At 43.4% G+C, this 15,072-nt stretch overlaps 2 protein-coding genes across 3 annotated transcripts; both read right to left on the bottom strand.

The window, feature by feature from the left end:
- Window positions 1-3,588: 3,588 nt before the first annotated feature.
- LOC120666111 (sulfite oxidase-like) lies at window positions 3,589-6,475 on the bottom strand. Of its 2 annotated transcripts, none has more exons than XM_039945901.1 (12): window positions 6,227-6,475; window positions 5,990-6,105; window positions 5,824-5,886; window positions 5,689-5,725; window positions 5,516-5,597; window positions 5,252-5,370; window positions 5,073-5,168; window positions 4,785-4,895; window positions 4,595-4,696; window positions 4,433-4,480; window positions 4,120-4,335; window positions 3,589-3,967 (listed from the first exon to the last, which is right to left on the bottom strand). In XM_039945901.1, exons 1-12 carry the CDS (start codon window positions 6,305-6,307, stop codon window positions 3,842-3,844), a joined length of 1,197 nt encoding a protein of 398 aa, XP_039801835.1. In that variant the 5' UTR covers window positions 6,308-6,475; the 3' UTR covers window positions 3,589-3,841. The 2 variants fall into 2 exon arrangements, with proteins under 2 accessions (XP_039801835.1, XP_039801836.1); XM_039945902.1 differs by having other exon boundaries at window positions 3,592-3,967; window positions 6,205-6,472.
- Window positions 6,476-8,249: 1,774 nt separating this feature from the next.
- On the bottom strand, window positions 8,250-14,499 carry LOC120666110. Its single transcript, XM_039945900.1, has 6 exons — window positions 14,272-14,499; window positions 14,099-14,144; window positions 12,489-12,612; window positions 11,315-11,394; window positions 10,545-10,648; window positions 8,250-8,739 (listed from the first exon to the last, which is right to left on the bottom strand). The coding sequence occupies exons 1-6, from the start codon at window positions 14,461-14,463 to the stop codon at window positions 8,701-8,703; spliced, it is 585 nt and encodes a 194-aa protein (XP_039801834.1). The 5' UTR covers window positions 14,464-14,499; the 3' UTR covers window positions 8,250-8,700.
- Window positions 14,500-15,072: the final 573 nt, after the last annotated feature.

The following is a 15,072-nucleotide window of genomic DNA, read 5'->3' as shown; positions in this document are numbered from 1 at the left end:
AGTTCTGTCATCCAGATTAATTAAAACAATCCCGATAGTAACTAATCTCTCTATACATAGCACATTGGAGCTTCAAAACAATTTTTGTGTGACGCTTGCAGGCGGGGCCAGGCGGTCCGACAGGCTCAATTCAATCGGTTTGACCAGACTGCCCTGGTTCAGCCAAAAAAAATATATGGCGGACCGTCCAGTGTACTAGGGGGACCGTCCGCATTACAAGAATCCAGTTAACCGGACCGTCCGTTGAGCTTAGGCGGACCGTCCGCTTTACTAAATGTCAACCCAACTCAGTTTCAGATGGTTCTGTGTGTTTTTCCTCAACGGCCGGCGGACCGTCCGCGTGTCCTGACCGGACTATCCGCGCAACACATTTGAACTACCAGACAGTGTCTCCGGTCCCACCGACAACGCTTTCGCAACACTTCGCGCCTATAAAGTCCTTAAGGTCTTAAACTCACTCCCCCCATCAACTCATATAGGACAAAGCCCAAACACAACCAAAAATATGATGCATGCTCGCCCTACGCTAAAATTCATTTTTATATTTTTTGGAAAAACTCGATATTAGTCATGCCTGTACCACCCTCGGTGCGTTTCGGCTCTGATACCAGCTGTGACGGAACCGCCAAACTAAAAGTCTAAATTAAGCGTAATGGCCGTCATTTGAACACATCGGGCGCATTAGCTTAATGGTTTAATTTGACAGCCCTTTCTCAGCCCACGTCCCGATCGAAACATCACCGATAGTCTCACGCGAAGGTGAGCGCAGATGGTACAAACACGACACATATTTGAAAATACAACAATATACACGAGATTCTGCCATAAGTTTTTCAAACCAAGTTTAAATACCTGCATAATCTATAAATTTTACATCACTGAATCTAGAGTTCGAACAGATGTAAAAGGCCTACATCTGCCACAAGTGTACAACGAGAAGTCCCCAAAGTAGGCGTCGGGCTCCACAACCTCCCATCCCACTGCGTCCCGACGGATGAACTTAATGCAGCAGGGACAGAAGTCAACGTCCGGGTGTCCTGAAATAATTGTGGCAACAAATCCTGAGTATACTAATACTCAGCAAGGCTTACCCGACCAGGGGTATACACAGCCCATATCTAGACATGCACGGCTTTCTGGCCAGCGGGTTGTTTTGCAGAAAAGCATCAATAGTTGAATCCTTACTTTCAATGTTTTAGCCACATGTTCTATATAGAAAGACTCTCATCTAATATTGGCATATCTACAACAATCATGTTGGAGCATTACAATAATGATTCAAAATAACTCCATCGTTTATCACTAACATTTCTAATTCATTTCTACGAGGCGACAAAGAGATCGAGGCCCTCATATCCGCGAGACACGGTGAATCGATTCGATTTAACCTTGCAAGGTAGACCTAACCAACACGGCACGCTTAGGCCCCGTCGGACCACACGCACCAACCATTCCCCTCCCCGCCACGAACTATAGGACCGCCCCACCAGCGTATAGTCAGCCGAGCCCTACGAGAGACCACCAAAAGTAAATACATGCAAGCCAATTCACCGCGGCCACTCGACTACCCTAAGGGGTGGGAAGGAGTCATGTACTTTCAAAGCAAGGCAGTACTAGGCTTACCGGTTTCGACTACCTCCTACTCACGGTATGCGGTTAGTACAGTTCCATCCCCGATCAGCACTGCCAACAACGGACGGTCCTTAATCGACACAGACGGGGCTAAGACACCCAGGAACCCTGTCCTGCTGCCATACCTATACATTGTCATCATTTCCCCGTCCGGTCTCACATTATCCATTTATCTCAAATCATACTCAAATATTCATGTACTGAAATAGCCATATATCATATATCTCGCGAGTAACCGGAAATTACTCGACTTCTAATCATCTTATATCTCGCGAGTGGCAAGAGAGCACTCGTCTTCTACCGGAAACCATTAAGCATAGCACTTCTATCGTCCTATACATACTAGTATAACTCAAGGAGACCTAGGAATCATGCAACTAGGGTTTCAATCAATTCCTAAACCTAATGCACAAATAATAGAGACATATAAAGGTGTCATAAATTGAAATAATCGGATGTGCACCGGGGCTTGGCTTCGGGCTGTTGCTCAGAGCTAGGGTCAGGCGGGCCTTGGGCCGGGTTCTCACACCTCTCCTCCTGGGCTTGCTCCGGCTGCTCCTGCGGTGCCGCAATCACCTCAAACACGACGTCCTCAACGGCGGATGCTACACGAATGCATATAAAATAATTGAGTGCAGCTCAATGATGCAACTACTACACTTCAAACTGAATTGCCCTGCGGACTGTCCACATCCAAGTGGCAGACCGTCCGCGGTTCAACTCTGCAGACCCACCAGAACCAACTACCTCTCTGGACAATTTCAAATCTATACGGCGGACTGTCCGCTCCAAAATAGCGGACTGTCCGCAGTTTAACTCCGCAAAACCACCAGAGGCAACGACGCCTCTGGACAAATTTTTAATTTCTACGTCTCTCGACAAAATTCTAGACCCTAAGGCGGACTGTCCGCTCTCCATTAGCGGACCATCCGCAGTTCAACCCTGCGAAACCCACCAGAGACAACATCGTCTCTGGACAAATTTCGAACTCAACGGCGGACTATCCGCTCTCCAATAGCGGACTGTCCGCAGTTCAATTCTACGAAAACACCAAAGACAACATCATCTCTGGACAACTTCTAACTTGACCTGCAGACTGTCCGGCCCTCCTAGGCGGACCGTCCGCGATTCCTATCTTTTTGACACCGCGCGCCGCCACCAGTGAGGCCGGCGTGGCGCCGCGGCGCGCCGTTCCCGCCGACGGTGGCCCGACCGACGGCGAGGCTAGCACTACACCATCTACTGGACGAGTCGCACACGGGCATGGGTGATGCACGCGAAGAACTCAAGCCTAACCTAGTCGGCGACGTGCGGCCCGTGGCGGTCAAAACGACATCGTCGTGAACGTGCGTAGAAACAACAAGAACGTGGAGGAATGAGGGGAGCATGAGCATTAGCGACTCACTTACAATCGATTTGAGCCCTTGGGCGAAGAAAACGGTGCTCGGACGATGGAGTTCCACGGTGAGGTCGAGTTTGGACCAAACTAAGACCGACGGCCGGGGAATCCGAGATTCCCGGCGAGGTGGGGGTTGTGGCTGTGGTTGAAGGTGTTGAGGAGGGAGCTAGGGAGGTGGTCGAGCTTCCGGTGCGGTGGATTTGAAATCCATGGGGGGAATGCGTGGATTTGGCCGGTGAAGAGGAGGGCGCTCAAACGTCGCCCATGGCGTCGGGAGGGAGAGGGAGAGTGAACCGAGAGAGAGATAGAGTGAGGGAGTGGGCGCGGGGTGGGTGGAGGGCGGTGCGCGACTTCAATGCGGCATATGGGAATGGGTAGGGACGAGCTCGTCGGTCGGCACGTGGCGGCGACCGACGAACCGCAGTCTTGGAGTGGTTGAAGTAGGGCCGTCGCGGACCGTCCGCAGCCCCAAGCGGACTGTCCGCGAGGTTGGATGTTACAGGAAGACGCCAAAGTGAATGGCTAGAATGACACTGCATGAATGCTTGCGAAAGAGGTAATATTTTGAAGCTGATTTAACTTTCTGCAACCTAAATAGTGAGTACACATCCATGGTACAATAAAGGATTTATTTTTGCATCCATACAAGTTACTCACAAATTTCCACGGAGATGGAGTTATTGACGCCCTCTTGCCTCTCTTTACTCCAGTGCAGATCATAACCGGAATGGCAATGCTAAGTTGCTGGGTTGTGGGTTGGTAACAACAGCATAAGCTGATGAAAATATGTGGGTGCCTGGATTGGAGGGATCACATGAAACTTCTAAGGTTAGGTGTTGCCAGAAGGCGGACACGATGCCAGCATGTGTTCAGAATCCCTCTCAGGTTCCAGATCGATTCCACACTCTCAGGTTGCACGTTCGCACTGGAATCAACCTGCAGGGTTTGTGAAAGAGGAAAGACAAGATTCAGCGTACTTCTTATCAGAAGCCATATGGAGGATTTACATTGTACTAAACTTGAACTTGAAAGATAAAACAAAAGGGCATGAACAGGAGACAGAGGAACCGTGAAGGAATAAAGATTACCGCTTTAGCAACAATCTCAGTGTCGCCTTTGACATCAACAATGGCCTTGAAGAGCACCCATGCCCACTTATCACTGGTTAAGTTACCAGCCACATATGGAACACCTTGTTTTTGGTACCGGTGTGCCTCAAACCAACTCTTACCACCGTCAGGGGAAATGTCAACCCTCTCAATGCCCCTGCCACCTCCTGACAAGGCATATCCAGCAACAATGACCTGAAGAATACAGTAATGATGAATTCCAAGTGGGTTAGATCGCGAAGGTAAGTGGAACTGATGAGTGAGAAAAGCTGAGGGAAGTAATCCATGTAACCTTTCCTGGTTTGACGGCACCTACGTCTTCCAAAGAACATATTGCAGACTAAAATATCAGAGTAGTTTCAGAAAATTAGTACACAAATCATAACAAGCTTGGTACATTTGAAGTAGATTCCATAATTGACTGGAGACAAGATTGTGTTAAGAATTAAGATACCTGAACAGGGTAGTCCATTTGGGGCTTCCTGGTTGACCACACAATATTATCCCAATCAACAGAAGGAGGGAACATCTTATAATCTTTTTGCATGAAGAAACCCTGAATCATGAGGGACTAAAGTTAACATTCATCTTATAATGGAACTGAAAAGGCAACTGCATGTAACAACTAAGTTAGCATACGTAACCTGAGACTCTTCCTCAATTATGTCAATTCTATCTAACCATTTGACAGAACGGGCACCAATGACACCTGGAACAATAGCGCGGAGAGGGTATCCATGATCACGCTTGAGTACCTTGGTAACAGAACGTGTTAGGGATATGAATCAGATATGCGCATGTCAGAGGGCTATCAGGATATTATGCCATAATTCTTTAGATAGCCATATCAATATACTGAGAAATAATGCGCATTGCACATAGCAAATTAGTGCAAATTCAAGTTGGGCCATCCGGTCATCCAAGTGTCTTACCTCACCGTTCATTTCATATGCAAGCAGTACGTCTGCTGCAGGATTTGTTGCCTGGCCCAAGGGAATCGATGCTTTGTATGGGCCACCTTTTTCCTCCTGGCAGTGTTGTGAAGATGATTTTATACACTATATAATAAGCCTGCCATAATTTGATAGACAAATATATTCAGAATACTCACTGGACACTGATCAACACTAACAAACTCAACATGCTTTCCGCCAGATGCGGTGATTTCAGTATGATATGACACACCAACGAGCAGAAGGGCATCTGATAATTTAGCTCCTCCCCAAGTTGCTGAAATCAAGCACATCTTGAGTAACAGGAACGATAAGAGAAAGCTAATAACGCAACTTCAGGATACATTTATTTATGGAAGTTTGATTCTTGTCACTGCTGGTGCAACTGATACTTCTGAGTCTCAACGGTGAAGCATACTAACCATTCCCAAGAGCGCAAACATCCCAGCCAACGCCCCTGACCTTCCTACTCTTGCTCATCTCCGTCCTCCTGTTCCCAGCACACTGAACAACCCGAATCACGTCATACCAAATTACCAATCCAGCTCCATGAATCCACACTATGTATGCATCATTGAAACATCAAGAGAATCACCTGTAGAGTGGCGGTAACATTGTACTTGGGCAACTTCCTGCAACCAAACAAACGAAAGCAAGCATACAGATTACCGGATAGAACCTCCGAGGCATATGATCGAACAGAGGACAGGCGGCAAGCCGGACCACGCACCTGATGTCATCCAGCGAGAGCCGCTTCGGCCCACCTGCGATGCCGCCGATGGTCACGTAGTAGCTGTGAATCCACGCGCCGTAGAAAGGAATAGAGGATCAGGCGAGGCAAGCAGTGAACAAATGAGCAACGACGACTGACAACGCTAGGAGCCGATGGAGAAAACCTGTCGATGTCGTCGAGGACGGGGATGGGGCAGTGGTTGCGCTTGAAGAAGAGGTCGACGGGGGTGATGTACGCCGCCGCCAGGTCCCGCCGCGCCGGCTCCGCGTTGAACGGCTCCTGCGCGGCCGGAACTCCGTCAGTGCCGTACCACTCCCGGGTGGGAGGAATAATCAAGAAGTAAAGCTTGGGAAGAAAAAAAGAAGAATAAGGTTCGACCGCGATCGGCGAAATGGGGAACCTTGGCGTTGATGCGGAGGAAGGGGTGGCGAGGGGGCTCGCGGGAGTAGTCGGAGGGGCCCCGCAGCGCGCCTTGAACCATCGTTTCTTGCTGTGCTAGAGCTTGACACGGGTGTATGCGGTGCGCCACGCCGCCGGCCGGCCGCCGCCGGGATGGGTTGTAGGCTCGGGACTTTTTAGTGCGAAATGGAGCGGTTTCGATGCTGCCTAGGCGGCAGCCAACGGTCTTGAAAACCAAGCTGGATCTCTCTCTCTCTGGCCTTGAAAGCCCGTGTGCACATGAACTTATTTATAACCAAGAAATCAAACAATTCTAATTACTAATCGAAAGGTATAACACCACTAAATACAACATACTTTTTAAGAAATATATACTATGACATAAGCTTCTACTAGTATCCTCCCTCTATTGTTATCCACCGACTGTATCCAGAATCTAGTTAGGCCTACCAATTTTTTTGGCAAATTTTTTTGGCACCTTTTCCAACACTAATTACGAGTATTAAATATGGATTAATTATAAAACTAATTACACGGATGGACGGGAAATCGCGAGGTAAATCTATTAAGCCTAATCATTGCATAATTAGATTCATTAGATTCATCTCGCACAACATTATCTAATCATTGCATAATTAGATTCATTAGATTCATCTCGTAATTTCATCCGGGGGTTATGGAATGAGTTTTATCAGTTATCCACATTTAAAACTCCTAATTAGTGGTCAAACGTTCGAAATTACTGTAACGTGTTAAAAAATTTAGAAACTAAACAGGGCTTTAATCTTTATTGGAAAAAACATAATTACATTTTTTATGAATTTAATTCGCACCTTTTAGTTACATATGAATTAAAGCACCACATCTACATACTGGTACTATTTCAGTATTTCTACTCGACCCTGTTCCTGTTAGCATTTGGAGTAACGCTCTCCGTGTTCGCTTGTGCTTGTACTGGTACTAGAGAGATTTTTGCAACACAAAGCTGGTGAACTACGTAAGCATGCACTGAAATGGAATCCTTTGCTAACCGCATTTGGTGAAGCCAAGTGTGACTTTGGGATGTTTAATTTGCGTGAAGTCATCGCAGACATCATCTATCTTTCTTGACTGGAACACTAGATGATCAGCTCACGTTCTGATCCTATGCTCCAACGATCTTTGTAGACAAGAAGGCTGGCGTGTGGCTGCTACTGAAACACACTGAACACAACCAGAATAGAACAAAACAAAGCATGTTGTTCTTGCGTTTGGCTCTGGTTAAAAAATGCACATGTTGCTCTTGAGTTTGTCTTTGGTTCAGCGTCCAGCACTTTGATAATCTGTGTTCTAGAGTCTTTGCATCCGTCGCCTTATTGGGGGCAGCCATCGCCCATAGTTTCTGCACAGCTGCAGAGTGGTTTTGACTTAGGAGATGCAACCGTTAGAACGATCCAAGGCCTCAATTCCTCAAATACACCCACGAATTCGATTATGTTTCTGGAATACTATGTTTTCTGCGAAAGAAAATCTGTACTTTTTTACAGTTACTTGTTTTTATGTTTATTTCATGACGCCTCAATTCCTCAATTACTATGTTTCTTTCCTCAAATACGTCCAGTGCCTTTACTTTTCTTTAAAAATGTATTCCAGGAACCACAAATGATATCAAATCACTTTGCAGCTACTTTTTTATATATTCCAGGAAGCAATTTTTTTCTTGAAATGAATTGATGATTAATTTTCGATGGAACAAATTGCAGAGACGATGGCTAACGGTACTGGCCTACTGAAGCAGTATTGCAGGGGCGAGTTCCTCTAATGCCAATTCAGAAACAGAAATCAGGGGAATCCTGTCATCAAGATCGCATCGTTTCAGCTTTTATTTGCATCATTTACAGCTTTCATATGACAATGGTCCAAAAATCCGAGGACCCCTCCATACCACTTTATTAGTCATTTTGGTTTTTCTAGGTGCATACTAGATACATATCATGTCTAAGATACATAGCAAAATTGATGTCTAAGATACATAGCAAAATCGATGAATCTAGAAAAGTTAAAATGATTAATAATTTGGGACGGATGGAGTACATCATTATGCAGTTTAAAACACAGACTATTCAGATTATAGGCATAGATAAATGTCAAATCTAAATGCTGAATTTCTAACTATGGTGCGTCTCACTAATCATATTTCCAAACAGTGAAAAGCAAAAAATGCAATGTGAAAATATCAGCTACTCCCCATTTCTGTACTATCTGCAGCAACAGGGAATCTCTACAAGCAGGAAGTATGGATCATACAGCAAATGATAAGCTTCTCATGTCTTTCTCGATAGCTCCAAGTATAGAACTTGGGGTAATTCCCTTACATTCCAGAAATTTCAGACATGACAATTAGCATTACTGACAGCAAGATATTCATTCAGTCTGCTCTTCAGCGACACCCAACAAAATGTGGTTGGCACTAGATCAACAACGCTGCAGTTCAAATCAACGTGAAGCCTCTCTTAAGCGAGCAATCAGTTCATCCTGACCACAGGGAGGAAAGAGATCGGTTCATTAGGTTTAATAATGACAGAAAATGAATTATGTAAAATGAGTCAATAGAGCCCCTAATCTGTGGGGTACGCACATAAGTACATAAACTTGAAATTGGATATTTATGTTGGCAAAAGTTTACGAGTGGTTCAAACAGATGCACCACTTCTCATATGGATATCTTGAATTTAAAAGCTCATACTAATAAACCATAAAAAATGTGCTACACTTTGTTCCTCAAGTAGAATCATGGTTCTCACACTGCTCGGTAGGCAACAAATGCAATACTAAAAAAGTTTTACTAGCGCTGAGTTCATTTTCCTTCTCTGGAAGGAGGAAAAAAGAGGCATAGATTTTAATATTCCCATGTTTGTAGAAGTAGCAGGGTTCACCCTACTTGGATGTGGGCTTTGTTCCAGAATCCAATTTAAGCTGGAAAGCACCCATGATCCTGAAAACAATGCCCGTTACTCTATTTCCATTGTTGCAACTTATGCATGTGAACCATATAAGTTAACCACAAGCTAAAAAAAACATCACATAGCATGCCACTACAAGAAACTAGGTACCTCACTACCTCATGGATCCACACTGTCATATAGGATCACAGATCATGCTCATTTTATACCTCATGTTACCTTCTATATCCTCAACTCCCATCACATCTAACCCTAGCCCTCTCATTTTATACCCTTGAATGTAGGCACACCTACTCTACCCTTCTCACAATAGTTTCCCCTCCAATAGCTAGGGCCATGGACTGACCATAAAGTGCTCTACTGTGCCATAGCCGCCTTGGCATGCTAGAATCATACCCTCTAGGGCAACCACAAGCAGCATCAGCACCCCAGTCAACGCCAACAAATCCAATCTGTGAAACCAACCAGGGGTGGAGCCAGGAAGTTGATTTTTTCATTATTAGGGGGGCCAACCATACAAATTTATATAAAAATTTAATCAAAATTTAAATTGCTAATGTAAATTTGGGGACCGGGGGGGGGGGGGGGGGGGAGGCCCCTGTCCGCCCCCTGTCTCCGCCCCTGAAACCAACATCCCAAAGCTAATCTGCTGCATCCTGTTGTGTGTGTTGTGAAGTATTAGTGGATTGCCCACCTCTTCCCAATAGCTTAAGCTTATGGGTTCATCTGGTTGGTGCATGAAATCTAACATGGTATCAAAGCCAGAGGTCTCGAGTTCGAGTCTTGGTAGAGGCATCTTTTAAGTCCTCCGCTCCCTTCTTTATTTCCACATTTGCGCCTTGTTCCGGCTGCATGTGAGTGGGAGTGTTGTGAAGTATTAGTGGAATGCCCACCTCTTCCCAATAGCTTAAGCTTTTGGGCTCATCTGATTGGTGCATGAAATCTAACAGTGTGTGGCAGGCATAGGGAAACGCCATCTGTTCAACATGTGACCCTGCCAAATGGTGGCCCACCACAAGGAGTCACCACATTGCCATGCCACCAGCCAATATAAATCACTCTAGTCAAATCCCAAAGGTGAACTTGTTAGATGTATATTTTTTTCCTTTGAAAATCAGGTATTTGAATTTTAATAATCCCAAAAATCTCAACATAGGCAGAGCATATAGAATTCCTGAAAAATATGGGACATAGAGGTAGGTCATAAATTTATGAATAAAACGATTAACTAATTCAAGAATTTGAGGTTCATTTGACATGAAATATGGTTGTCCCTTGGATGTGAAATGTTTAGTAACCTCCTAGTTGTGGACACATCTTTGTGAACTCTCATATTCTAAAATAGCAATACAACAGCTGAACAATATTTCTGCTTACCTTTTTGCCTTTTGGTGAGAGCCCCCTCTCTTTTAGAAGAGAGCGTAACTTTTCCACAGTAAATGACTGAAGCGTCAGCTCAGAGAAACCAGATGACGATTCTTCTGCAACAATAAAAGATACAATAGGTTCAAGGATACTGCTAATACTGATGCACAAATTTCAGTAAAGCATTTTTTCAATGACATAAGAAAAAGAATATGATGCTATTAATGATAAGAGATACACCCAAAAAGTGCTGGTTTAAATCATATGTTCTTAGAAACTTTATTTGGTCAACAGGGCAAGTCCAAATAAGAAAATATGAATTCAGCATGTAATCTGGTCTAGTTGCAGGATTTTACAATCTAAACACTAACAGAGATAAAATAAGGAGATTGGAAAAATTACATGTTATTTTCTCAAATCCCTAGAATAATCATAGCCTAATGATACTAATGGATTCATACAAACTATAAGCAATAGAGACTACACAGGGAAGCACTTTTTCAACAACTACGAGGCATCTATTGAATTTCCAACCCATCCTTAATTTGGAGGCCTTTTGCGATGACTTGAAATAGGCTCCCCAAAATAAAGAAGTTTATGTTACAAAAGGACACAATAACAAAATGCACGCTCGAAATTTGTGTGGAACCATTGGAGGATGAGCAAACAGCAGAACAAATTGTAAATGATTATAATTTGCTTCCCTAACTCAGCATATTACACATAAAACCTGATATGAATGCTGAAACCAGAAGGGGATGCAGAGATGATCAAGCACTCACCATGGCTAGAAGATCCTCCAGGGCTACCAATGTTAGGTCTTTTTGATGGATTCTTGCCATCTAAATTTCTGGCAGCATTCCTATTAAGGAAAAGGAAGGGGACATAAGATACTTGGAAGATAAAGTATAGCTAATACGCCCATACCAAGCAAAAAAAAACTAGAAAAGGGAAAGTTAAAGATTCTGTTTTTTTTCCTCTAAAAGCTGGCATCCATACACATGAGGGAATGAGCTAGGATTGAAAGATTAGGGGGAAGGGGGTAGCTAAGTTAAATCTTGGACCAAACACTAGAACATAGAGTTGAATTCATAATCTAAAAGGTTTCAGTAGAAATAAACTGAACCATGAAGCGGGCCAGGGTCCCTGCCAGCCCCCCTACTGGTTTCGTCACTGATACACATCTTAATCATAAAAAGAAGTATGGATGGTCTCAAAAATAGAAGAAAAATATACATCAATGAAGCAAAGCATTGGCAGAAAGTCTAGGAAAATATGTCAAAGATAACACATTCGTTGAGAGAACAATGGGAAAAAGTGGTTTGTTGATGCAACTGAGGGAGTATTATCTGGTTCATGTTTTCATCAGTTAATCCCAGACAAGTCCTACAAATATTGAGTTCATCTTAAATTGTGTGCTCTGAAGATTTTCGCTGTGGCTTATATTCAAGATACTAGGATTTGACACCTTAGAGATCCCAAGTCTACAGACTGCAACACTATTCAACAGCAGGATTCCACTTTACAGAGCGTGACACAAAATGTTATATTTAATTAGATAAAAAGGTTTAGTGATGTTTTTTTTCCATTAACCATATGCAACTCCAGCAAACAACACAGAGGTAAGTAATATTTGCTTACTTCTGTTCTTCTGCAATCAAGAATGGGCTAATATGAAAACAGCATCTGTAATGGAAAACGGTCAGCCTTTCGAAAATCAATTTAGAATGGCAAGGACCATATGACATGACTTGCTTAAGATTATAGAAACTCCAAGTAATATGATATGAACTAGGTTGATTCGTCAAAATTAACATGAGCCAGTACAAATACAGGCATCATCCCAGAACTGAACTCTGAGTCTATTAAAACACTGCCGCCAGCTCACAAACAAAGGAAAGCAGTAAATAATACACAACAATGAAGGTTTGTTAACAGGTAGATAGAGTGACAAACCTTTTTCCTCTGCTGCTTTCTCCTGGTGTCTTACAGCTTACATCTTTGGCCTCACTTTTGTGTTTGTTCAACTGGAGAGCTCTGATTAGAATATTGTTCGTGTCCGTTTTCACAACTTGTCCCTCTACAATAACAAAGATAGTAATGAATAAAATCAACACTGAAAAAAATGACCTTAAGAGGCTTACTCTTATATTACCAGAAACACAATAACATGGTATAGGGGCAATCAAGTGTCAACTCGGCCGGGTGGGGAAAGACCGCCCCACCGGTATTAACTTAAGAAGAAGCCTCGGCTTCCCCGACCGAGAAAATCCCCGAACCCTGGCCCCGCCCTGACACTGGGAGACGTAACCCCTAGGAACTGTGCCTGGGCCATGTAAGGGTCCTCAGGCCGACTTGGGCCGTCTCACAACCAGTGCTTTGGCACACGGGGCCAGCGAGGGGATTTTTTTACCCTCAGCCTGAAATTCGCTCCCACGGGGAGTCGAACTCAGAACCTGAGGGGTGCCGCCGGAGTGACTAACCAATTGGGCTAGCATCCTTTGGCGCAATCAAGTGTCAACATTGAGCATAAACGGAAAATACATAGAAAAGATTGTGGGTTATCAGAAATCACATTCTTTTATCAAAGTACACAGTTGTTAGAATATACAGAAAATTAATAATTCCATCAGTATTTTGAAGATCAAAATCCAACAGAGATATAATGAAAAACGTAATACACTAATACTCTTGCAGTCTTGCTGAAACCAAATGGTTCCATCAGACTGCAATATGATAAGGCACAACTAATCTATCCCGAAATAATCACAGAAACTAGTTAGACTTGAGGCAGAATACAAAAATGTCCACCCAAAACTTTTGCAAAACACAACACAAAGAATAACTTAAATCAACACGGTGAAATCCAAAACAATTCATTGTGAAACTGAGATTAGTGCAATATTAATCAGAAAAGTTGAATAAGTTGTTGCATTACACTTTCTAATTCATGCAACAAAAACCACAAAATTATTAGAAGGCAGCATCCCCTAGTTTACTTAGTAACAGTTTGCATTTAATCATCAGTAAAATAAACAAAGAACAAGAAAATTTCACTCCCAACAGTATGAGAACAATAATTTGTCAGGCGGAGAAACAGCAGTAGATCCCAATAGACAAACTACCAAGTTCTTACATTGTAAGCAACTTCAAAAGTCAAACAACTAAACTCTCAGAAGCAAAGGCAAATGCAATCTCCCACGGATCTCTAAAAACTCTCTCGCCCCTAGTGCCACTGAAACAACTCAAGTCAACAGAAAACTGAGCACGAAACAGAACAGCATTACCATTTACCAAATCCAAAGGAGAAAACTGAATGACCGTTTTCCTACAGATCCCATTCCAAAAAAAAGAAAACGATTTCAACAGCCACAAACCAAGAATGACAATAACACCATTGCCAACCCAAAGAAAAAGAAAAACGGTAGCTTATACGAGGAATGTTGCCACTAACACTAATAAACCCTAAAAGCCACCAAAGTTTCTACCCCGCAAAGCGAGCCGTAAAAATAGTATTAGATTAGAAGAACAGTAAAGCCTTGCTATGCGTAGCCCCAGGAACGAACCTGGAGGAGCCGTGTCGTGAAGGCAGATATAAACCTTGAGGCCTCCCTGCAAAAATCAAACCCCAAACCAGCATCGATTCAGATCCTAAGCTCCAGAAATCAGCAGAAAGCTAAAAAAATTGGGCAAGAAGGGGGCTGCGCTGGGGTTTTTTGGGTGGTGGTGGGGAACGTGCCATGCTAGAAGCGATGTCGCTCTCCGTGAAGTTCCCGCGGGAGGGGAGTCCAGCGAGCAAGCTCGAGGTCCGGCCCTCGGATGGCTTCGCCGGCGACGAGCCCTTCCGGCCGCCGCTGCCGCTGCCATCGGCGCCCATGTTTTTGGGAGAAAAAAAAATGGAAGTGTGGAACCAAACAGCCGCCGCAAGCATTGTATTTCTCTGTCAGAAAAAGGCCTTCCACATGGGCTTTGAGGTTTGAGCCCATAAGAAAAGCCCATTGCGCAGGCGCACCCTCTAAAATTTTGCTCAAAAATAAAATTAAATGAAACTACTGCAACTAAACTCCCTTCACCCCGCAAAGGTTCGTTTAGCCTTCAAAATTTGTACCACAAAGACTGTTTATTCACATAGTAGGAAAGTAATATCAAATACCAAGAAATAGTTATACAGAGAAGGATAGAGCCGATCAAATGTTTAAGTAGATATTACTTTTTTTATTCCAGTGCATTTGGATTTATTGAGTAACTAGATAAACAAATAAACAACACGATCTTCAATCACACCTACCATAGTTAATTAGAGATAGCATGGCCATTTTCTACTACTAGTATGTCTGAAATTTTCTAAACAAATAGTCTTTATGGACAGAGGAAGTAGTTAACAACCGGTTCCATTATATTTCAAAATTTATATTTGTCAAATAATGCTTTTGAAATTTGTAGCGGGAACCATAAGAAGAAATTGAAAATCAGTTGAAAAATGATGTGAAAATCAATCAGATTAACTCTAGACTGAACTCATGGCCTCTATCTTCTCAAA

The sequence above is a fragment of the Panicum virgatum genome, chromosome 3N, assembly GCF_016808335.1.
Source record: "Panicum virgatum strain AP13 chromosome 3N, P.virgatum_v5, whole genome shotgun sequence".
In the NCBI taxonomy this organism is placed as follows: domain Eukaryota; kingdom Viridiplantae; phylum Streptophyta; class Magnoliopsida; order Poales; family Poaceae; genus Panicum; species Panicum virgatum.
Note: the sequence above shows the minus strand (reverse complement) of the source record. Positions and strands in the feature narration are given on the sequence as shown.